Here is a 25,104-nt window from a genome sequence, read left to right as displayed (position 1 = left end):
AGCTTTGGGGTTTTGTCTCTTGTCCTCTTTTTATTCCCTCGCTGTAACCTCAGAAAAGGAGCTTTTTACCAACAACTCAGTACTGAGTTCGGCATTGATCAATACACTTCCAGACACTTCTTCAAGCTTGCAAGAGGATGCTTATCAATCTTTCCTGCTGCGGTATTTCTAATCAGGCAGTACAGGTAGTCGAAAGTTCACATCTATAATTCACCGTGTTCCTCCATTTGTTGATACTGTCTCTTGCTGCAGAATTCTAAAATCTTCCTAACCTTCCTTGCATTTATTAAAAGAACACTTGCCCATCTTTCTTTCCATTCTTGAGTTTCCAATATTTTTCATGTCCTTACTGGGTTGGACGTCGCAAATAAAATACCCATGCCAAGCCTTGTGCCATACCTCCAATCTCTAAAAAGATATATATAAATTTATCATAGTTCTTTGTATCATCTTAAGCTTACACTTGCAGCTTCTTTGTCACATATCTTAACAACACAGGGATATACCAAAATGCTGAAAGTTATGAAGATGCTTACACAGAAAGCAGCTGGAAGGAATACGTTCCAATTTTGCACATCTTCGAAAAGGTTGTGGTTTCTCTTTTTCACTGCTTTGGCAGGCACTCAGTGATTAAAGGGTAATCCTTCCAGGAAGGGTGAGTAAATGGAAACTCCAGCTGTGAGGGAAAAGAAAGAAGACCATGTTTGATATCGCTACAGACCATCAAGCAAAAATCACAAAGCAATCTGGTAAAGAGAGACAGAAGACTTCTGTTTCTTTTTCTGAAAAATGTAACAAGTGTTGACCCGATGTCCTTTATTGTTTCTTGAGACTCGGACAGCCAGCTTGAGATAACCACAAACAAGAACCAAATTGTTCATTACAAATTTGCATAAAAACTTATTTTAGCTTTGCGTTATACACTACTGATACAAATAATGGAGCTAGTTTGGCTATGAGGAACTGCAATCCTGTCGACCTTGGAGGAATGTTCTCGCTTTCATTCGAAACAAATGAAAACTGTATACAGATGTTAGCAACAGTACCTTCTTTCAAATCAAGAAGGACAAAATAGATAAATCATTTTCTGAACCTCAAGTGCTCCATGCTGCAAGGTGGTGAACTGCGGACTCTGTTTCCAGCCCAGCTATGCTACTGCTTGTGTGCCTACAAGTAAATCATCAACCTTTTTGACCCAAAATCTTCATTGAACGTCTAACTCGTAGTGATGTTGTGACAGGACAAGGGGCAATGGGCACGAATTGGAACACAGGAAATTCCATCTCAACATGAGGAAAAACTTCTTTACTTTGAGGGTGGCAGAGCACTGGCACAGGCTGCCCAGAGAGGTGGTGGAGTCTCCGTCTCTGGAGACATTCAAAACCCACCTGGACGCGTTCCTGTCCAGCCTGCTCTGGGTGACCCTGCTCTGGCAGGGGGGTTGGACTAGATGATCTCCAGAGGTCCCTTCCAACTCTGAAGTTTCTGTGATTCTGTGAGAGGTGGTGGAGTCTCCGTCTCTGGAGACATTCAAAAACCCACCTGGACGCGTTCCTGTGCAACCTGCTCTAGGTGACCCTGCTCTGGCAGGGGGGTTGGACTAGATGATCTCCAGAGGTCCCTTCCAACTCTGAAGTTTCTGTGATTCTGTGAGAGGTGGTGGAGTCTCCGTCTCTGGAGACATTCAAAAACCCACCTGGACGCGTTCCTGTGCAACCTGCTCTAGGTGACCCTGCTCTGGCAGGGGGGTTGGACTAGATGATCTCCAGAGGTTCCTTCCAAGCCCTACCATTCTGTGATTCTGCAAATTATTTTACAGACAAACTAAGGTGTGGGGTTACTTTTTTCCTCCAAAGCAGGTGAGTGGAAGTAAGCGTATATGCTTAAGCATCCATATTTTTTTTAAGTTGAGAGCGCGCTGATCCCAGGTATCATCGCTGCCAATAATTCTCTGATAGGCGTATAAATTTACTGGGGGGGAAAGAGAGCTGTGTTAGTTACAGTTTCAGATCTGTCTGTGCTGATTGTGTTGGACTGCCATGAAGGAGAAACGGGACTGTGCTGCTAACGAGGCAGATAAGTCCTCAGCAACTGCAACGATGCTCTTCTAAATATCTGAACTATCAATCATCAATGAAAGCAAACTGGTGCCTTGATGGTCCAGGAGAATCCCCTCAACAGCTGTCGGAAACCAAATCAGTAATACCTGCCCCTCCTCTCTGCTCAATCAGCAATATGAGAGCCATACTGGGAGAAGTGGGACAGGGAGAAGTCAATAGCTGAAACTTGATTCCTTAAGGTATAATTTAATGTCTTCTCTCAAGTTAAAGTGAACAGTGGCATGGTCTGAATTGCTCAACAGGAGAGACTATATCGAACAGGAAGCGACAACGGGCGCAGAACAAAAGTGAAGGGGAAAGTTGTGAAAGGAAAAATGGATAGAAACCAAAGGGGACATCTTGGCTGTAAAGGGCCAAGTGTGATACTCCTTATCAGGTTTTCCGAAGTATGGCATTTTAAAGCCATCAACTTTTGGGAATAAACAATGATTTAACATCCTATTTGAATGAAATTAAGGTCAATCTGTGAAAGACAACTTTTGTAAAAAGAAAATAAATTTTTTTTTGTGTTATGACTGACAGACAGCAAACCAGCCTCTAGAAATGAATGTTCTGTATGCAGTGTGTATTCAGTCCCTCCTAAATTACAAATACTAACAAATAAACAAGCACTCCTGGTAAAGACATGGATTTGTCATCCTAGGTCCGCTTAAGAAATACACAATCTTGAAGACTGATCAGGAGGTTTTTTCCCTTGTGACATTTCAGTTTGGCAGCATTAAACGTCTGGTGGTCTTCGATGTGTATTTCCACATTTCAGCTGCATCTAAAGAAATCTCATGGATATATTAATATTTTCTTTTGTAATAAAGAAAATAATCTGGTAATGGTTAAACTTAATTTACTGGGGCAATATTCAAAGCCTTTATTTTGGTTTAGGATAAGCGTTTGTCAGTCTTTTTATTACACATTTGAGACCACGCGGCGAACACTCTGAGAGTCCTAATTCCCTGGTGCTGTTTATCTGTAGAGTCTCCTCCACCTGCAGAAAAATGGTCCCAAACCAGCAGGTAGCTCCTGTGCCTACTTTGCAGCCACTTTAGTAAGAGACGAGTGGCTGGGAAACGAAGTGGAAAATCAGGTTCTGCATCTTCACTTTAAAAAGTGTTAATTAGCCTCAAGCTTTAGTTTACTTGTTATGGTACTAGAATCCCTATCCTCTGACTCTTCTATTGCTCCTCAACGTACTTCATTAGACATTCTCCTCATGTCTTCCCGAGTCTCTTCCAATCAATCTTCAAGTTTAATCATCGTGAGCCAGAAATGATGCTGATTGCGGATGTTGATTCCAACATCCTAGGTCACAAAAAGATGTCTTTTTTTTTTTTTCCCACTGCTAAAGAGTAATCGAAAGCATCTGGGAATGACTGCAAACTGGAGCAGATGGCTTGCTGTCCTGAAACCCTGGCTGCCAGAAGGGGGAACCTGCTGCTCATCCTTGAGAGAGACCCGGGAGGACAAACCCCACCAGGCTACAGCAGCTCAAGGTCGAAGAAAGGTGTTGGCCTTGAGGCCCGTGCTTTGTTTCCTTCTACTTTGGTACCATTTCTGCCGATTTACAGACTTCCAGGTGAGAACAGAAACATGTTTTCAGAGCTATCTGTCACAGATCATTAAAAAAAATAATAAAAATAAATATTACGACAAGGGTCAGATTGATGAGGGGAGGATGAACCCTTTCCAAGACCTTGCGACTGGTGTGTGCTACGTATTGCAGAGTGAGCTGGCGGCTTCTGCTTTGTCCCCCCATCAGCGTTGCTGACCTTTGATCCCAATCCGTGTGTGCCAGGTCCTGCACTTGGGCCACAACAACCCCATGCATCGCTACAGGCTTGGGGCAGTGTGGCTGGAGAGCTGCCTGGCAGAAAAGGACCTGGGGGTTCTAATTGACAAGCGGCTGAGCATGAGCCAGCAGTGTGCCCAGGTGGCCAAGTGGGCCAATGGCACCCTGGCTTGTATTAGAAACAGTGTGACCAGCAGAAGGAGGGAGGTGATGGTCCCCCTGTACTCAGCACTGGTGAGGCCACCCCTTGAGTATTGTGTCCAGTTCTGGGCACCTCAATATGAGAGAGATATGGAGGTGCTGGAGCGAGTGCAGAGGAGGGCAACGAAGCTGGTGAAGGGCCTGGAGAATAAATCTTATGAGGAGTGATTGAAGGAGCTGGGACTGTTTAGTTTGAGGAAGAGGAGGCTGAGGGGAGACCTCATCGCTCTCTACAACTACTTGAAAGGACACTGTAGAGAGGTTGGTGCTGGTCTCTTCTCACAGGTAATTAGCGATAGAACAAGAGGGAATGGGTTCAAGCTGCAGCAGGGTAGGTTTAGGTTGGACATTAGGAAAAAATTCTTCACAGAAAGAGTGGTCAGACACTGGAATAGGCTGCCCAGGGAGGTGGTGGAGTCACCATCCCTGAATGTGTTTAAGAGTCATTTAGATGTGGTGTTAAGGGATATGGTGTAAGGGAGAACTTTGTAGAGTGGAGCTGATGGTTGGACTCGATGATCCCTAGGGTCTTTTCCAACCTAAATGATTCTACGATTCTATGATTCCTGAATCTAGTTCCCGTGCGTTGCTGAGTCTAGTCTGGGACTTTTCCAGTGCCCACAGTGACATGATCATCATCCTGGGAGCTTCGAATCCCAGAATCATAGAATTTTCCAACCTAGACCAATTGTCTAGGTTTGAAAAGACGTTTAAGATCATCAAGTCCAACCATTAACCCCACATAGACAAGTTACCACTAAACCAACATCCCTCAGCACCACGTCGGCCCGTCTTTTAAAAACCTCCAGGGATGGCGACTCCACCGCTTCCCTGGGCAGCCTGTTCCAATGCCTGATAACCCTTTCCATGACGAATTTTTTCCTGATATCCAGTCTAAACCTCCCCTGGTGCAACTTGAGGCCGTTTCCTCTTGTCCTATGGCCTGTTACTTGGGAGAAGAGACCGACCCCCACCTGGCTACACCCTCCTTTCAGGGAGCTGTAGAGAGCGATAAGGTCTCCCCTCAGCCGCCTTTTCTCCAGGCTGAACACCCCCAGCTCCCTCAGCCGCTCCTCATAAGGCTTGTGCTCCAGACCCCTCACCAGCTTCGTTGCCCTTCTCTGGACACGCTCCAGCACCTCAGTATCCCTGCCGTAGCGAGCTTGATGGGGTTTTGTACATATTGCATATATATTTTTTTTTTTTTAATTATTGTTAATATTTCATTCAAAGTAGCTTAGTTTCTTCTAAACCTCTTTCCCTCTCTACCCCCTCTGCGGGAGCGAGGCCAGAGACCACCCTTTCAGTGGCCTCCGGGTGCCCAGCCCAGCCCAGCCCAGCCCACCCCACCACAGGAACCAGCAACACACGGCCACAGCGCGAGGCGCCATCATTTGCACATCACGTCATTCTTGTGTGACGTCACCATTCTACCGCAGCACCGGGGAAGCGGCGGAGGCACCGTGACCGTTATCACCCCCGGTGACATCACTGACGAGCCTCATGATGTCACTCCTCCTGCCGCGCGCGTAGCCCCCCTCCAGAGAGTGCCACCGCCCAACGAGGCCTCGTGACGTCACCGTGACGTCGCCGGGCCTACATTGCCCGGCAGGCCGCAACGGAAGTGACGTCGGGTTGTATCCGGGCAGCGCGAGGCTGTGGCGGCGGTGCTTTGCCGTTTGCGGCGCTTGCGGTGGGTCGCGGCCGGGTCCTCGGGAGGCGGCGGCGGCGGCCCGAGCTGAGGCGCTTCTCTCCCCGCAGGTGCGGCCATGGCGGACTCCACGCAGAACGGGCCCATGCAAGGCGGGGCCGGCGGCGGAGCCGTGGTAAGGAAGCCCGCGGCGCCGGCGGCGGCGGTGGTGGAGGTGGGGAGCAGGCCGCGGCGGCGGCCCGAGTGAGGGCGGGGTGTGAGTGTGCCGGGCCGGCCGCCCCGCTCCTCCGGGGTCCCGCTGGAACGGCGGGGCGGGACGGGACGGCCGCTTGCCCGGGCGCCGGCAGGGGGAAGCGGCGCCTCCACTTTCGGGTTGAAAACGTGCCTTTCCTGCGCCGCCGCTCCTGGAAGATCGGAACTAATTCCGCGCGGCGGCAGCTATGTGTCAGTGTCTGTATCGTGCAAGTCAGTCAGTAGGTCGCGATATGAAGACCCTCGCAGGTTACTTAGGTTAATTTCCGGTCACTGTCATAAAAAGGACCTAGAAACACAGAGGAAAAGAGCAGTCTTCAAAAGCTGGTTCGAATTCGTAAAAAACTTAAAAGTTTGATCTCTTCCTGGTGAAAAGAAGCTGATGTTTGGATTCTTAGGTACCTAATAGCCAAAAAAAAAAAAAAAAAGCTGTGTTTCATTAGGGCCTTTCTGATACGGGGAGTGTATCAGGTATGAAGAGGGCTGTGGCAAAGGAGAGCTCATCAACAGGAGAGGTGCCAGATTACCGTTAAATGCTTTTTTTTCTTTTTTGAGGCCAAGAATATGTAGTCCAAAATGGTGCTACTTTCCTTATGGTGTAGTTATGCTAACTTTACCTGACTCCTCCTTTCCCCACCCTTCCATAAGAAGCATGGAGATGTAGCCCCAGGTGGGTGAAGTGTATTCTAAAAGGAAGCTTGAAGCAATGGATGCAAAAGTCAGGTCTAAAGACCTCGCATAATACATTTTGAAGCTGGCTGTTTTGTGAGGTTGGTTTGTTTAGAAAAGCTACCTCCATGCAAGATCTTACCTCTATATTTCTTGTAAAGTACAAAGGAACCTTTTGATTCTGAGGCACTCTAGCTATTTTTGATCTGGTTAGTAAGTTTGTGTGGGTCAAACTTCATACAGAACAAAAGCATGCTCTTTGCTTCAAGCTATAATTTGCTTCTATTCAAAGTTGGAGAGAGAGTTGCAATTTAATATAGAAGGGAAGAATGTTCATTGTTTGCAAATATTAAGATACCAACTTCTGTGGGGGTTGGGTTTTTCCTTTTCTTCTAATGTAGCAATTTCTGATGGCTAACAAGTTGGATACAGCAATGTGGATTTCCCGCTTGTTCACGGTTTACTGCTCAGCTTTATTTGTCCTGCCTCTTCTAGGGTATGTATTATAATATTGCACAATTGCATGAAAATTTATGAAGTAACTACGCTCCCTTTTCATAGAGATGTTTTTCATGTAAGGGTAAATTTCTACTTGTCAGAACAGTCTCTAGATTTTTAGATTGGTTTAAAACACTTCTAGGTGTGTTTGGAAAACGTGTTTAGCAACTCAAGTGGCAAATGTTCGTTTTAATGTGTAGTTATGAAGTAATAGATTGAGGAGCTTTACCTTTGGCAGTAAGTCAGTATTTCCAGTTTTTGAGTTGTATTTTGGTAATAGTGCTTATGTACAATAATAGAAATACTTCAGGTATTGTGCGATGCACAGGTTGTGATGCAATTCTCAAGGGTGGAAAACGTCTGAGCAGGGGCTTGGTTCGTATGGTAACGTCTCCTCTGATGATTTGCAGGTTGCATGAAGCAGCAAGCTTTTATCAGCGTGCCTTGCTGGCAAATGCTCTTACTAGTGCCCTCCGACTACACCAAAGGCTACCGCACTTCCAGCTGAGCAGGGCCTTTCTGGCCCAGGCTTTGCTGGAGGACAGCTGCCACTACCTGCTGTACTCTCTCATCTTTGTGAATTCCTACCCTGTTACAAGTATCCTTTACTTGTGTCATCCTGGTAATGTTTTTACGTATCTTCAAAACTTGCTTCATCACTTGTGATTTGAAAAACTAGTTTAAACTAGAATATGTTTGCTATTCATAGAACATACTCTATGTAAAATAGGAGAGGCTTATGTTGATTGATCCATATTCAGGTTAATCACTTCTATAACTAGTGCGCTGCAGTCTCTGGCTACATAGATTTTCTTTTCCTGAGACTTATGTTTGGTGGATTTTATGACCAGCCTCAAGTGATACTTTGAAAAGTTGGTAACTTTCATTTATTACTAGTACATGGTTTATATTATTCCTCACTGTAAGTAGGACATATATCATGTAGAGAGACAATTATTCAGTAGTAGCTTTTTCAGATAAGTTTTTAAACAGATAAAATCTGCAAAAAAGACTTACTTCTGTGGCTTGTCACAGGTGACATGTAAGAACTGATTTTTTCTTTGTGCCACTTTCTATGTATGCTTAATAGCTTACTCTTAAAATCTTTCTGTCAGAGGAATGCCTACATTCTTGCGCTCTGAATGGCTGGCAACTGCATGTTCTTTGGTAAAGAAATGCATTTCGTATCATCTCTTAATAAAAATATTATGACTACATATTTTAAGTAGTAACCTCATGTGTGCCTTTCGTGCAGAAAGAATGCGTTTCAGCAGAAATGCACTGGTGTGTAATGCTGTATGCAGTACTTCTGCATACGCCCACATTTTGAAGTTAATAAAAATGCATAGTGAAGAGGTGTAAGAAGCAAAGGAAGAGCTATAAATATGGATGTTACACATATACACACCTTAATCCAGTCTAGGTCATTCCAGCCAACGTCTTGCAAAGAGACATCATGCTATGACTTGTGTGTTAGCATAACATCATGGAGAAATGAAGCACTTGTGCAGGCTATAGTTTTCCTTAGTGCTTGTTTCAGTGAGTATTTTTCCAGTTCTGCTGTTCTCTTTGCTTCATGCTGCCACATATACAATGAAGGTTCTTGATGTAAGTATGATATGATGTATGATATGATTATTACTGTTGGTATTCTTGGGGTTTATAAACAGATTGGAGTTGCAGCTGTGGTTTCCTTTAGCTACATTGGAGGAGTTAGAGTGAAATTGTAGTATGGAATCTCAGCACAGAGAATCTGAGAAGTCTTTTTTGGGGTTGGATTCCCCCCATCCCCTTCTGTTACGATTCAATGATACGTTGGAGTTGACACTAATTCTTTTTCTTCAAATGCTGTTCTTTGAAGGAAGAAAAAGCTATGTAACAGTTAAGTTGAAACTTAAGACGTGTCTTTTCAAGCTAGCCCCTAGCCTGTGAAATTTAATGTTCTATTTCAGTAGTAAAATAACAAACTGCAGCATGAGGTTCCAGTTGGACCTGCTGCTCAATGAACTGCCTTGTGCAGCTTAATGTAACTCCAGCCTTTGGTGTTTCTAACTGTGCTATCTTGCTACCGTAGGTGCTTCCTCCTAGTGGACAGACTAAGGCTTGTTGAACCTAAAATGGGTGGGTGAGGGAATTGCAACACCTCATGTTTTTAATTGAACTCTATGTAATTATGGAGTTCCAAGCTTCCGGTAGTTTTCTTTGAGATACTAATTTCAATACCTTTAAAGAATCTCGTGTTAAAATGCTGAAATGAATTGTAAATGATAATTGTTAGTATTTTGATTTCTTTGTGCTTTTCTTCTCTAAAGGCACGGAGTTCAAATAGCGTGCCCTTTCTGAGAAATCTTTTAGAGAAACTGAATGCTAATCAACAGAATATTCTAAAATTCATTGCTTGCAATGAAATTTTCCTGATGCCAGCTACGGTCTTTATGCTCTTCAGGTAAGAATTGCCATAAATATTTTCAGAATTAGAAACTTTCTACACAAGATTACTTTTTGCAGTCGAGTTTTCTGTGGGTCACAGATCTCCATTTGTATGGTTCTGGCTGACCAAGGCTTTGACTTAGAGTTAAAATTTATGTGATTCCTATACTTCTCAAGTTGGTGCATCATGACATCAAAAAGCATTCACTCTGATATAACTTTAAGCACCAAAAAACCCTTCCCTTTTGTAGCACGGGTGACATTGTTGGGTCAAATAAGAGTGTTTCAGGTCAGTAACTTGCATTCTCCTACAGCATTCAGTAAGTTTAATTTTGGTCAGTGTAATAGAATATTAAGTGCTTCAGCTTCACTGAAAGTGAACTCTTACTTTTGACTATTAGATTCCAGAAATGTAAGTGGCATGAAATTTCATTGTGCTAAAAGTGTGCAAGCAGGAGTAGGTTATGTCCTCTCCTGTGTTACTTCTGACCAGTGACCCTTGTCTCTTTATTGATTCCATTTGGTTTTGCCTGCTGTGCAGCCCGTTGAATTCATTTTTGGGATCTTGAGCATACACATGTTGGAGTCCTACTGAAGTCATATAGGCATAATGACCTGCCAGTCAACTGAAGTTTGGGTCATCACCTTTTAATATTTGGAGGGGGAATAACACCCTTTGTTCTATACAAGTCAGCACAGTGAGAGGATTTGTCTTGAGTGGCCTCACAGACAGCAGAAGAGAGGCTTTATCTTCTTGGAAGTTGATAGAATGCATGATTTGTCTATATCTTTTGATGTGTCAGCTGAACACTTGAATGCTTCAGCCCTGAAGGATTCAGTTTCATTTACGGCTGTTTACCAACTGACAGATACACTCTGTATCCAGTATCCAAAACTTTAAAGTGCTTTAAACTTCTCTTTAGGAGAATTCTTTTTTCCTGTCTCTCTATGGAGAATTTATTATGTGAAGTGTTCTTATTTGATATGCCAACTAGTAGATACTGAAGCTTATAGAAGATGATATAACTTAAAAAACTGTATAATGGTTAAACACACCTATTGTGAGAATTTATTCTTTAACTGTTTCAGAATATTAAATTGCTTGTAAATACTGTACAGGTGCAAGATTTCTTCTTTTCCCCCTCCTGTAGCTCACTCTTCTTCCCACTTTGTATTTTTCCTTCTGGGTAAGGATATCGCTTGTACTTGAAGGAGCTCTAGTTACTGGAACTGTCACATTCAACTTCAAACAGAGCTTTTTAATATTGTGCTATATAAAGAAGCTTCAGTCATTAAAATTAAACTCATGGTATTTCTGTGTTTTGCTATGTATGGTTTGTATGCTGCCTTCTTACTATTTTACAGCACCGTCATGTGGAACAGCAGCTTTGTAAAGTATCAAAACCTAATTTCAGTTACACTGAAATAGTCGGGTATCAGCTTGGCATTAATATCTCAACACATCTGTAATAGTTTTCAGTGTGTTCTGAGAAGATACTAGAAAGATGGTCCAGATAATCAAAGTGCTACAGTTAGAGCTGAAAAAGCGTGCTGCAACCGGACCATTTATGTCAGCCAGTGACTGTGTTTTACCAGCAGTTCTTAATACTGAACAGGCGTCCACCATTGCTTCTGTGATTCTTTGTCCACCACCAAAACCGAAGCATATAAAAAAACTTGATAAAGAAATGTTGTTCTTGTTATATTTAACTGCTTCATTGAGCAGTTTTATTCTATAATGTAAGTTTCTGCTTTCGTAATTGTATGGTTATGTACTTTTTTTGTCAGATCTAGATTATCTGAAACAATGCGACCCTAGTCTAGCTTTTTTTGAGCCTAAGTAGTTTGGTTGCTTTTATTAGGAAAAGTCCTGGGTTTTGAGGTGTTTTTTGGTCAGTATTAAGATCTACTTCTCTATTCTCTTTCAGTGGACAAGGGAGTCTGCTCCAGCCATTCATTTACTATAGATTTCTTACATTACGCTACTCTTCTCGGCGAAATCCATACTGTCGGTAAGTACTAAATTGATTTCGGAAGTTAATGTTTAACTGCATAGTGTCTAGGCTTCAGAAATTTTTCATTGTAAAATGAATGTGCAACTCATAATACTAAATCTGCAAATGGTAATTATAGAATGTGGAATACACCTGGATGCTAAAAAAAAAAGCTGGTTCAAGGTTACATTTATTTCACGTGACTGAACTTTTCTGCAATGTACCACCATCCTTGAATGGGAGCTTTCAGAACATGGTTGCATAATTAAAACTACGCTTTGGGAGAAGAAAGTCTTTTTAATTGTTCTGCAACCATTTTCCAGAAAGATATCCTTATTTTTAGATTCTAGGTCTATTTGAGGCTAAGTCTATACATGAACAGGCGCTTATGAACTTGTGTAATGTTGACAGAAAAAAATCTTTGGATGATTTTAAAACATGTTCATTACCTCCTTTAGTTAAATTCATAAGTCAGGTTAATTATAATTCAAACAGCCTTATTGATTTTGTTTGAAAGTTGGTCACGCCATTATTATTGCTGTAAACTTTGAAACTATAAATATTTCTGTGAGGATTTGCTCAGGTCACTGTTTTTTATGACAAACATTGCATAGCATAAGATTTTGTGAACGTAATTGCCAGTCTGATGACTACTCTAATAGAAAAGGGTATGCTAAAGTACCAAGGAAGCGGCTTTGGCTGCTATGGTATGCAAAGACAGGTCTGAGAATCGTAAACTTAATTTCCTCCCGTTCCCTGCTATTTTGTAAGAAATAAATTGTTTCATCTTACTATTTTTTGGTAACGAAAAAAATATCTCTGAAGGCACTCTACTAGTTTGGTAAAAATAATTTAAGTTGTACAATACTCAAACTAGTTCTATTGAAAGTTATATTATCCAAGATGTTCTGCTCGCATTTATGTAGTTTGAAGGGAAACTGGTGGTGTGGCGTTTATTTCTCATGTCTGTCTTCTAATAGTTGCTTCTAGAGTGCAGGGTTCTTGCAATCTGGCAAGAAGCAGCACAAACACACAATTACCTCCCAACTCCTTACGCTATTTCTGATAAAGCGTTATTTTCTTTTTTTTGAATAGTGGGGTTTTTCTTTTGCTTGAAGGTGTAATTTTTCAGCTGTCTTTATATCTGTCCTTGGCTGGAAGCTGCTGAATTAAAGTTAATTCAAATGTTAATGCTTAAAGGACAGGAATTCTGAAGCTCTTGGAAGATACTGAGTTGATCTAAAGATCGTGTGTGGGGTGTTGAGAAAAGAAGTGAAGGAAGAAGATAGATTTAGATGATACTTACTTCTGATAAACGCTGTAGGATTTTAAAACACTCTTTAAATCTGATTTTTCAGGACTCTCTTCACCGAGCTGAGGATTGTTGTTGAACACTTAATAATGAAGCCCTCGTGCCCTGTTTTTGTAAGAAGACTATGCCTCAGCAGCATTTCCTTTATAAGCAGATTGGCACCAACTGTTGCATAGCCAAATTTCAGGCACTTGTGTTTTGTGAACATTATGAGCAGCTGGCACTGCTGCTGATGATTTTGCTTTTCTTGGAGATAATATGAAATTTAGCATATCAAAAGCAAGTCATGGAAACTTAAAATTACTATGCTGTATTGCTAATTGGTGGAAAAAAAAAGTCACTGCATCCTATCCAAAACATGCCCAGTCATACAGAATTGGTTGGTTTTTGTTTGGTTGGTTCTTGTTTTGTGTTTTTTTTTTTTTTTTTTTTTTTTTTTTTTTTTTTAAGCAATCAAGGATTGTTTGAGGTTCATTAAAACTTTAAGAAGTCTGTGCTCAGTAGGTTTAGGAATTTGAACTATAGCTACTGTAGGATGTCTCCAGTGGATAGGAGTTGATACGCATACCTATGCAGTACGTTTTGGACAGTATTCTTCTGCTTACTAAAAGTATCTGTAGAAGCATTTTGTGTAAATTACTATGCTCAATGTAAAAATATGTCCCACTTCAAATTTAACACGAGGGACTAAAATCTATCAAGCTGGCATAGTTAACACATTTTCTGAAAGAGAGGCTTTTTTTATTAATACTGCTTAAAAAGAACTCTTCCAACTTTCTACCTTGTGACATAGTCTTACATTATGCTGTTGGGAGAAATCTCAAGGCTCCAATCATGGAAAACTCTGTGCAGTTATCTTGTCATAACAAGATGTTTTACCAAGCCAAATTGCTGACCTGTAGGCTTTTCAGACAAAGATGCAGTGCTTAAACTTTTAACCATCTCTTAAGTGAACTAATCAATGTAAACGAAGTAACTTTTGCAGAATCATTGCAGATTTTTTTTCTTGTGTCTACACAAATGTGGGACTGCAGTAATTCAAGCATGTCAGCTTTTTAGAAAATGAATCTGTAGCTAGCTCTGTATAAATTGTTCTTCCAGTTTCTGAGACTCTCATTGTGATGGGGAATTCGCTTAAAGGATTGCACCTGTTTAGGCAGCTTCTGAAACAAATGGGTGTAGGATATTTCTGGCATAAATCCATCTGATGGCTGATCTGAAGCCAGTGCCATGACTACAGAAGTGAATATTCAATTGAGTGCTGATTATGCATTCACCCAGCAGCTAAAAGGTAGGTCATGGAAAAAGAATATCATGTCTGAACACAACTTCTTTCCATAAATTCAAGGCAAAGTATTTGCCTGATCTTGTGTAATTAAATGTACTGCATAAATTCTAACTGCATAAAATTAAATGGGTTTCATTGGCCTTTTGTAAACTTCTGTAGCACTGTACTTAACTATTCTTCCTTGGTCAGAGAAGTCTTATGTGAAACATTTTCAAAAACAGTCTTGAAGCAAAATTATTTTCCTGTAACTATTGAGTTACCTTATTTGTGATGTGGACATCATTCAGACTTTCCAGTTGTATTAGTCTGTTAGATCAGAGCCATGTATTTATATACTTACTTAATTTTTTGCTCAACCTCTTGGTACTGATGAACCAGTTGATAATTGAATATGGTATTCTTTGACTACTTGTCTTGCTCTCTGAACATGATTAGCTATTTATAGAACACTTGCACACTGCAGAAGCAACTGCATGCAGTAATGCTCTACAGCTGCTAAAGACTTGAACGAGATTCACTATATGTATATCCTGTAATTTGAGGATTTTATAAAAACTAAAATTTCTACTGCAATAAAGGAGTGTTAAATGTAATTCACTAGGCTCTTTAAGCTTATTTTCTCTCTAACAGAACATACTGATGCTTGAACCTGGAAGTTGAGCAGAATGCTGTCCTGTGCGTATGTGTGCATGTTCTTATATTCCCACTGCTGCTTCTGAATTGGGACGTAATGTCTCGTGCATTTCTAAGTTGTTTTATGGGGAAGTTTTACCTTGCATAGTGCAAAAATTTATAACTCTTTTCTTCAAAATTTAACGTAAGAGTAAGCAGCACTGCAACAATGGTATCTAATCAGAGCAGAAATCTCAACCTAATTCTTGCCATTTCAGCACTGTTCTAGACCCTCTTGCAAGTTATATGGTATATTTGTCGAGTGGTGACATCAGACTGTGTTCAGCTCTTTGCACCATTGTGATCTAAAAATTAATTTGGTCATCTAAGGTGGTCCCCCATACTGGGACTGGAAGGCAATAAATACTTTAGTAATTCATGTAAGCAAAACAGTATGTTACTTCTGAGTAAATTCTTGTGGTCTAAGACTGCTGTTATGGGTGCAGTCTGCTGTTCCTTTAATTGTATGCTGTTATTACATTAGAGAAGGGTCTAAATTGGATCTGATGTATTGCAACTGTAACTGAAGTATGGTGAGTCTCAAGATCTAACTCTATGAATGGATGAGGAAGACTAGACAGAATAAGTAAATGAGATTTCAGTAAGTAGAGAGTTGAAGGACAGTGCCATGAAGTAGAGCTTATATGTGGATATGGAATTTCTTGTTAACTTTTTTATTAAGTCTTAAAAATGCATCAAGAGGAGGAAGATCTTTCATAAATGGGATTTGATTTGGCTAGTGGCATATTCTTGGCTTTGCAAGGAGTTGCTTGACAAATGAGGCCTGGATTTTGCTTGTGGCCTGGTAAAACTTACCTTTCTGACGTGCCAAAAAACATGAAACAATGGGAAAGAATGACTTTCAAGCAAAATAAGTGGGGCGTCTCACCTGTGCTCTGCATTAACTTTGATTTTTACTGTAGCTGCCTAAGTGATAGCACCGAGTTTCCTCAGTGCTGGCAGAAACATTCTGTCCTCGTGCCCGCTTCCTTACCGCAGTTTGTGACTGTTTCTATACTAACGATTAAATTAAAAACATGAAATGCTGGTTGTGTCCTGATAGCTTGAGATTTTTCTGGTTAAAAGAACTATATGTTCATGCTGCTATGCTTTCAACAGCTAGTTGTGATGCAGAGGCTGTAAAAGAATTCCGTGGTAATAAAGCGACTTCTGCAACTGACCATAAAATCCCTGCCAACCCCAAATGTGAAGCAGAGGAGTTCTTGTCCTGCTGAAAGGTTGCCTACTTAATGTGGTAATTGTTTCCACTGGTATAAATCACACCGGTAACTGTTTTTATCGTCTTAGCTTTTGTAAATTAAAGTGCTGTTTTGTAAATTCTGTGGGTAGACCTACCCCTTGCTGTGCTCAAGCTTGCTGCAGGAGTGATGCTCCAGCGTAAGACTTGTCTGTTCTCTCTTGTAGATAAATAAAACATCAGGGCCCACTGGGTCTGTTGGAGCAGCTGATGCCAGCTGGGATTTCTTGCATACAAAGTAATTCACTAGTGCATCCATCCTTTCCTTTATTGTCTCTTATTTAATTTTATACTTTTACTGTCATTTTTTTGGCTGTCAGTTTTGTTTTGCTCCCTTCTTTGATGGATGTTCAAGGGGAACAATATCTGTTAATATTTTAAGTTACACATTTTAAGGATTTTTTTTTTTAGTATATTATAATTATGAGCCACTATTTGTTCCAACATTTTTTGAGCTGCTAACTATATATGTGATAGTACTGTCCAAAGAAATAATGTAGATGGTTCTTTTGTACAGTCTGTGTTGGACCTTTTTATCGTTAGGCCTGGTATTGCAACATCTGCTGTATAGATCCCTCGTTAATTAAGGAAGTACAGTTCTTGCCCATTTTCCAGACAGGAACTGAGGCACGGAAGAAAAGACCACTCGCCTGAGGCAATGTAAGAGCTCTGGCAGAGCAGGAAAAAGAAAAGAAAGTTGGAGAAGTGTCTGGGGGGAACTGTGATTTATTTCTATGCCACGCATGACTACTTGGTCCCGTTTCCAAAATGTTACTAACTGCTGCTTAAACGGTTTCAAAAAGCACTGTACCTTACGGTGCTCACATTAAGAGTAGCAAAGACCATTGAGCCAGAACAGCATGTTCTTTTAAAGTGGCGTAAAAAATTTATTCCCATGTGCAAGAGCTAGGTATGGCCCCTGGTATCATTGTCTTTCTGGTGAGGAAAAATAATGCAACAGAATAAGACTGCAAACACTTACATGCTAGATGTTAGTAGGATATGCTGATCTGTTGTAATTATCTATAATTTTTAATTGCTGCAGTGCAAGTATTTGTGGTTAAACTATACACATGGAATTGGTATCTTTGTACTATAACTCTTATTGTGCTATAATGTTCTTAAAATCACAGGAAGAGTCAGGCCTTGCTGTTTTAAATCGCCTTTTAAGGATGGAACCTTAAGCAATCCTTTATTTCAGAGATGCATTATCAGTATGGATAATGTAATTGAATTTAATCTTAAATGTGGATTCAAAAATATCTTTTTCATAGAATGTCAGCATTACTTATTAACTTTTCTTCAGAAGCTAGCTGTGTGATAATAGCAGATACTGTGCAGGTAAGGGGGTTTCATTGCTTAGTTCTGTGCCATCCAGATGGTACAAACTTCTAAAATGAATTGAAAAATTCATCTTTTACTTGTATTCAAGGACTGAGGCACAAAATGCTAATGTAAGGGCTCAGAGGGGAAATATAGTTCCCCTGCATATTTGAGAAAATGTGAAGCCCTTTCAAGAAAATCTAATAAACATAATAATCACAGGCTGCTGACACTAAGGAAAAAGCACCTCATTCGCTCTTTCTTTTATGCAGCGATTTACTGGTCCCTGCTGATTTTCAAATTGGATCACTGCAGTAAATTATCCATGCCAGTACCTATGAAAGAAAGCACTGGGATCCATATTTGTTTAGTGCTGTGCTTAAATCAGCAAGAATGATAAATTTGATGGTATGAAATTGGAAATATCAAGGGCTTTTCTCAGTGAGCGAGCAAGTATCTCCATTTGTAATTTATTGTGACCCTTTTTCACTGTATGTGCTTTGTATGTCAAATATTTATTTTGAAACAAATTAAATTGTTTTCTGTATTGATACAGCTATGGTTTTGTGGATGTTCTTGAAATCAAATTCTAGGTTTTTTTTTTTCTGGATTTAAAGTATTACCAATGTTGTGTTGCAAAACGGTGCTTGTTGTTCAAGTTCAAATCTCCAAGTTTGAGTTACTGACCAACAGCTTTCCATGTTAAATGTTCTAGGTACGTGTTGCGTGTTGTGGGTTTTTTTGTTTTGTTTTTTGTGTGTTTAGCCCAGAATGCAGTGAGGTGCTGCAGGTTCTCATTTGAGTTTTCTAGAGGAAAAAGGAAGATCAAGCTGTATATCAAAACCAAAAAAAGCTGATGCCTATCTTTAAGTCATTGGAGCCATTCTGCTTTACACCTGGCATAGGTGACACCAAGTCCTGTGGAAAAAAAATTACTACGTGCTTAGTTTACTGACACATTTTCAGTGCAAGCGTTAACAGAGAAAGTTAGTTACACCTGTGTTTTGGCAGGAGTCTTGTCCCTTTAATCTTAAAATAGGTTGCTTTGTGACTATGATCACATCCCACTAACTAAATAAGTGCCACTGCCAAACTAAAAGTGAGTCGTAGCTAGCATGTGATTACTTAGAATTTTTATCGGTGTAATAATTTGTTTAGCAACTAATGAGCAAAATCATAAACTAGTGTTGTTAATAATGTGACCCTATGTTATCGTCCTCTTGTGGGCTAGGCTTAGCTCATTTGGGAGGGCATGTTAAATAGCTGACTTCTGTTCAACCCCAGCACCAGTCAGAAGGGCTTTATTCTACCACAGCTGGCTACCACCGTATAGCTGTGGTTTTGTAGAAGCAGTGGTGTGGATTGTATTCTCAGGAGCCGTGAAAGACCTTGCTCCTAAGAGAAAGCAATGGTTAATTTGAGTTCATCTCCCTTTATCCCAGTTTCCATGTGCCTGACCATGATACTTTGCTTTTGAGGCCAGTGAGGTGTTACAGCAGCCCAGGGCCCTGCCTGGGTGAGGAAACTGGTTTCCTTGAGAACAAGTGCAGATCACGGTATTTTCATTTGCTGTGCGTGTTCCTATGAATGTTCACTCAGGCACTTCTGCCAACATGAAGAGCAAGAGTATGTTGGGTAAAGATGGTGCATCACTTGGGTGAGGTATTTCACAGGAAAATTAAGCTGAAAATCAGAAGTTATAAAGGTGCAGGGCTAGATTATCTGCAAGGATTAAACCAATGTCACCTATAGTTTTCGCTAAGGTAGAAATGTAATACAGAAGGAAGAATGGGGAGAAAAACGATGAGAACGCAGAAGAATTCAGCTCATAAAAAGAGGTATGGAAATCCTACTGGGTGCTCTTTTGCTTTCACAAATCCCAATTCACCATTTGTGGGTTTATGCCATCGGTATCCTCTGGATAGTACTTAATTTTTCTATCCTAAATTATTTCTAATTTAGTCTCTATTACCATTGGAATAACATTCAGATGCTGCCACATTGTACAAGAGCTCACAGGCTGATCTGGGTTTACTTAAAATGGAAAACAGCGGCAGTGGAATTATCTGTTCTTGTCCATTATGTTTGAAACTCCTGTAGTGGATAAGTAGAGAAATAAGCACTATGGTCTATATTGCTACTAGACTTCTTGGCTTTTTTATTTTTTAAGCTTTTCTCTTTCCGTGTTGCTTTGCTAGATTTTTATATTGGCTATCTAGGGGAAGATACCATATGTGTGACTGTATGGGGTTTTGTCCGGATGTATGTTTGCTTCTGTGTGCACACAGACACATACAGAACATGATATTTGTAATGTAGCATTTCAGCATTTTTTGATTTTTTTTTTTTATCTAGAAAATCTGACCAAACAGTGTTTTAAGGTGACAGATGTTTGCCTATTACAATCCCTGTCAACATTCTGCTATAGTACCTTCAGTTAGGTTCTGACTAAAGCACAACAAAAAACATTGTGAATCCTCTCAGTGATAAAGTTTAAATCAAAGCCGTTATTAGCAAGTTTTTTTTTTTTTTTTTTTGGTAATGGCAGATGGACATATGAAGTTGACTTTCTGAATTCTTATGTGTCCACTGGCATTTTGTCAGTTGTATAACTATAATACAGAGAAATACTGAAACCTTAGAAACTACATTAGCATCAAACATTAGTTCAGTGTGTGTTTGGGCATCCCGTGGTTCTATTCACATTTCTAATTCTCTCAGGTCTTTTTAATGTCACTCTGAGTCAGAGGTAAGCAAGACATTTGCTTGCATCAATGTATATGTGCTGTGGATTGATATATATATATTTACAGTAGCAGAGAGATGACTAAATAAACCACATAATATCTTGAGGGTTTTCTGCCATTTGGATATGTTAATACACTTTGCTCTTGCTGATTAAAAAGCATCTTTCTGCCCTCTGCCAGCCTTCTCTCTTTGTTGTGCCTTACACAGTTGTAAGGGAAATAGTTTTTTAAAAAAATTCTTGCACTGCATAGGTACTTCTAATATCCTGCCTTTACACACTTCAAAAGTACTAGTGAAGCTCATTTCACATTCTTGTAAATTTTTTTTTTCTTACAAGCAAAAGAATCAAGCTGCTTTTAAACTGGTCCTTGATTTGTTCAAGTAAGAGACTGTAGGACTGGAGGAGTAGCAGGAGACTAGACCTGTTCCTTACTCAAAGGCTGGAAACTTTATTTGATGATACGATTTGGTCATTTGAAATGAAATGGAATTCTTTTTCCATGTGCTACTTTTATTCAAACCACTGACCTCTAGTGGCTCATTTGCAACCACGAAGCAAAACATTTTAGAAATTTAATGTGCTTCTCCTGCATCTGTTGGCTACAGGAAAGTCTTTTCCCCTTTATATTTCCCAGGAGAATAACATCTCTTCACGAGTTATTGTATTTTGGCTTTGCAAGTATCTCTCTGCCATATGCATTACAGAGGAGATCAAAAGACAGCCAGATTTAAGGTTAAGGCTTCTTTAAAGAAGTACTCAGAAGACCAAATGTTTGTTGTGATTGTTGGGAAGCTAGCAGAACCTACTATCTGTGAGAGCATCCCATAATAAACATCTTAAAACATTTATTGTCAAATCCTTGCGGTCATATATTAGCAGAATCATGATTCCTTTTTGCTTAGGATGTCGCTGCTTTACACTTGAAGTCTTTCCTACATGTGTGGGATTATTGATCCAGTAACAGTAATATTTTCATGTTTTTCCTGCATAACCATAAAGCGCACATTTCTGGATATACGTTGTGTGAATCTTTCCCTTATCCCTAATTTGATTGTAGCTGCATATGTCCCAGGATAACAGCCACTGATTTTTGATGAGATAGACAAGCGACTCTTCCTTCCCCAGGGGGAGAGCAAATACTTTAAAAATGTAATGCCTGCCTCTAGGAAAATAGAGTATTACATAGCTAAAAAGAGTGCTGATTTGGCATGTTAAATCAGAGCCGTGCTGGCTTTTTTAAGCAAATCCTCTGATTGTTCTCATTTACCATGAAACTAAACTGGAATGTCTGCTCTAGGCCCACTCCTAATGAGCTCTAGTCCCTGTCAGGGATGCAGGGCCTGACCCGTGGAGGGCTGCATTACTGCCAAGTTCTCCTGTGTATACCAAGTGCACATGGCAATGGAGGGCTTCCAAACCATGGAGACAACTCGTAGTGCCCTGGAGTCTTCTGAGCACTAAATAAAGGACCAAACACTATCTCTGCTTCCATGTCTGCTGTCAATCTCCAGCCCTCGAAGTTATCCCATCTCTCTCCTATCCTGATATTCCTTCCCTTCTTTGCCTGCCCCTGTTGTTTGCTCTTGCAAAACCCTTTTTCTCTTTTGGAGCCCTATTCCCCAGCTTTATCATACTCCCCTTTCAACTGATTCTGCGGTACTGATGTCAGCTCAGTCTCCCAGAGGATCTGGCACGTGTCACCTGGGTTCCCAAGGAAAGGATGTGGCTGCCAGCCTGTGCTGTAGGAGGACTGCAAGCTGCTCCAGCAGCAGCAGAAGGTCACTGGCCGCCTGGTCAACAGGGCTCGCTGAGCACTGTTGTATGCAGTTCAAGAAACTGAAGATGACTCTGCTGGCGTTCAGGTGAATGAACTGCACGTGAATAACCGAAAATACACATCCACATGCTGGAAATGAAAGATAATTTACTTCTAGTTGATGCTGATTTTTGACCCAGTGACAATGAAATAACATTTCACACACAGACCTATGTGACTCAGAGTGGTGTTATGCAGACTTCTGTAGATTCACCATTTTGTGCTTCAGAAAAGTCATTTCCCCTCATGTACCTTTCTGCCACAAAATATTTTCTCTTTTTCTGTTAATTGAAATATTTTACTTGAAAAACTTAAAAGGCTGTTTGGCATCACCAGACACTTTATGTATTAATACTTTTTTTTTTTAAACTATCAGTATGTATTTGCTTGGTCTTAACAACGTATATGTAGGATCATAGAAGGTACAAAATCAAAAGTCCCCTTTAAAAACCCTGCTATGCTGCATGAAAGACACAAAAGGCAGGATGTTATGGGTGTCCTAAAGAGTAATTTAAACTATATTAAGTCATTGCCTCAGCGATTGCTGCTGATCTGGGAACATCGCAAGTTTCTTCCACTGTATGAATTTGAAATCTTTAATGAATTTCAGATTCAAAAATGTTCAAATTAGCTTTACACTATATCATTTTTCATATAAGGAACACTAAAATCCTTCATCATATGTTAGACTTTACCTATCACAGATTTCTTGCTAGATAGTAACATTGCAGAATTTCATAATGATGTACTGCTGTAACTCGAATAATCCAGTCAGTTACTTATTTCTTTTAAATAAACAGGAATGAGGAAAAAAGTTTCCAAAGGTCTATATTTCAAACCAGTCATCTGTCTTTACTTAAAACTGCTTACAGACCAAGGAACTTTCCAAGCGTCTCTATAAAGCAGGTTCTACCCACACAGTCCCTGTTTTTCCTGAAGACCTTTATAACACAGTAAAGCAACTTAACCTTAAGTTTTTACTGACAAGGTCATATGCTTTATACAACATTCTGTCATTTTTGCAAAAGGATGCCTGAGGAAATGATTCTGATACAGTAGCCAGCCTCCCTCTTCTTAGGAGCAATATATCAAGGTCTTCATGCGATAGGCATATGAGCAGCCTCTGTCCCCTAGCCAGAGGTTCAGATGACACAGAAGCCCCTCTACAAGCATGGCATATATAAATAATCATTTTTTTATCAGGTCAGAGTTCAGCAACTTGAATGTGAATTCTAAATTTTTTTAAAGTGACTTGATTTCATTAAATACAGGCTTAAAATAGCTATTGAATAACCATTATTCACAATTAAACCTTAGGATGCAATTCCAGCTGTACTGAACAAAAATGTTACAACTCAACAAGAAACAAGATCTCACCTATTCGCTATGCCTATATGTAGTAGTCCGTGTCACAGGCAAAGGGTTGTTTAATATAGTTTGAATGTGCTGAAATACGTAAACAGTTCCCTATTGTTTAGGGTGTTTCTCCATTCATTGCTAGTGACTGATAACTAACGTTTGTGATGCTCATAAATAAGGATTTGAGATTTTTGTCTTAGGATGCCGCAGCTACATGCCATGAGGCATGGCAATTCATTATCAATTGCTTTATGTACTTGGCTGTCCCACACTGAACAGATTGTTGTTGATGCTCTTTTGCTTGTTGTCTCCTTTCTCAGGTTTCAATATTTATCAATAGAAAGGCTCATGCAGAGCCCTTAATTATGTAAATCCTGGTTCACCGCCACACTGGTGGTATCTATTCATCTGTCTATGCTATTCCAGCTTTATTATTTTCCTTCCTGTTTCATATTTATAACAACAAAACCAGACAAGGCAAATTCAGTTATTCAGCTGGATAAAAGACCATGAAATAATTTAGTAATTCCATTTGGTTTTGAATAGGAAATGATAAAACTAAAGAAAAATAAAGTAATGCAAGAGTTAGCATCTCTTCTAGAGTATATCAGAGACTCTTCAGGAATGACAAATGTTTCAACAATTTCTATATTCTTTCAACTATGTTTATGTTGGGAAAACAAAGGGAACTCTTAACCTAATATTTCTTCTTCTTTTTTTACTGTTAAGTTCTTGACAAAGTAACAAGCAGCTGACAAAATGTACACCAGCTGCATGTTAGACCCCAACTAAAACTGGTGAATTGACTCCACCTTTGCTACTTTACAACTTGCAGTGAATTTAGTATTTAACTCCATTGCTTGCACACCTGGTACTTAATGATACAGCATCTGTTGCAATGCTCCTGATTCACCTGCTATGGCTGCGATTAGGCTATTGGGAAGACGGGTGTTAATTATTTTATGCAAGTATTTTACTTCAATCTGCCTCCATTGGGCTTCTACGAAAACTTGTATTGGCAATGCTAATCACTAGCTGGCTGGTAAAGAAGTTATGTGCCAGCAAACCTTGTTCAAAATCTAATTGGGTGTATTAAAGACAGGCACTGTAATAATTCTCCTCAGTGATCAAAGGCTTTGTGGATTATCAGGTACATTAATTATCCAAAATCCCTGCCAAGCTGACTTCTGGTGAGCTTCCATGTTCCTCACAGCGTGCAAATGAAGGCAAAGAAGCCAGAGACCGTCTGTCAGTCATGTAAACGAATACCAAAGCTATCCCGGAAAAAAATTATAAATAAAAATTATAATAATAAAAAAAGGGGCCTAATTACATGCTTGGTCCTGATCCAGGCTGTAGGTGGGAAACACTGAAGGAGGTGTTGCAGCAGGGCCGGGATGGGCACCAACACACAGCGCAACCCTCCGAACACAGGTCACCCTGGAGAAATAGTTGTGGGGTTTTTTTTAATTAGATTTTGTTTCATCCGCGCTGACCCGCGAAGCACGTTTCAGGGGAGGCCTAAGGGTAGGGAAGAACATTTCCACATAAAAAAATCCTCCCAGCAGCTTTCGAGTGAAGCGTTTTAATGCCCTTACCGCGGTGAGGTGAGGCCGGCTGAGGAGAGGCGCGCGGCTGTGCGCAGGCGCGGATGAGTCAGCGGCAGTCGCGCGGCTTCGCGTCGCACCCGAGGTCCCTCCGCACATCCGGGTTCCGCGGCGCCGCCCTC

At 40.4% G+C, this 25,104-nt stretch overlaps 1 protein-coding gene across 1 annotated transcript; it reads left to right on the top strand.

The window, feature by feature from the left end:
• Positions 1 to 5,726: 5,726 nt before the first annotated feature.
• Positions 5,727 to 14,204, top strand: TMEM33 (transmembrane protein 33). The gene is made up of 7 exons (XM_054203153.1): positions 5,727 to 5,930; positions 7,078 to 7,172; positions 7,585 to 7,772; positions 8,715 to 8,782; positions 9,487 to 9,620; positions 11,533 to 11,616; positions 12,957 to 14,204. Exons 1-7 carry the CDS (start codon positions 5,874 to 5,876, stop codon positions 13,084 to 13,086), a joined length of 756 nt encoding a protein of 251 aa, XP_054059128.1. The 5' UTR covers positions 5,727 to 5,873; the 3' UTR covers positions 13,087 to 14,204.
• The last annotated feature ends 10,900 nt before the right edge of the window (positions 14,205 to 25,104 follow it).

This window comes from Rissa tridactyla, chromosome 5, assembly GCF_028500815.1.
Source record: "Rissa tridactyla isolate bRisTri1 chromosome 5, bRisTri1.patW.cur.20221130, whole genome shotgun sequence".
NCBI classification, from domain to species: Eukaryota; Metazoa; Chordata; class Aves; order Charadriiformes; family Laridae; genus Rissa; species Rissa tridactyla.
Note: the sequence above shows the minus strand (reverse complement) of the source record. Positions and strands in the feature narration are given on the sequence as shown.

What these genes read in the sequence shown, in the direction of transcription:
- TMEM33 (XM_054203153.1), top strand. Translation starts at nt 5,874, where the DNA reads ATGGCGGACTCCACGCAGAACGGGCCCATGCAAGGCGGGGCCGGCGGC. An exon ending in GAATTCCTACCCTGTTACAA is followed by an intron (nt 7,773 to 8,714) that starts GTATCCTTTACT and finishes TGCTTGTTTCAG; the next exon opens with TGAGTATTTTTCCAGTTCTG. An exon ending in ACGGTCTTTATGCTCTTCAG is followed by an intron (nt 9,621 to 11,532) that starts GTAAGAATTGCC and finishes ATTCTCTTTCAG; the next exon opens with TGGACAAGGGAGTCTGCTCC.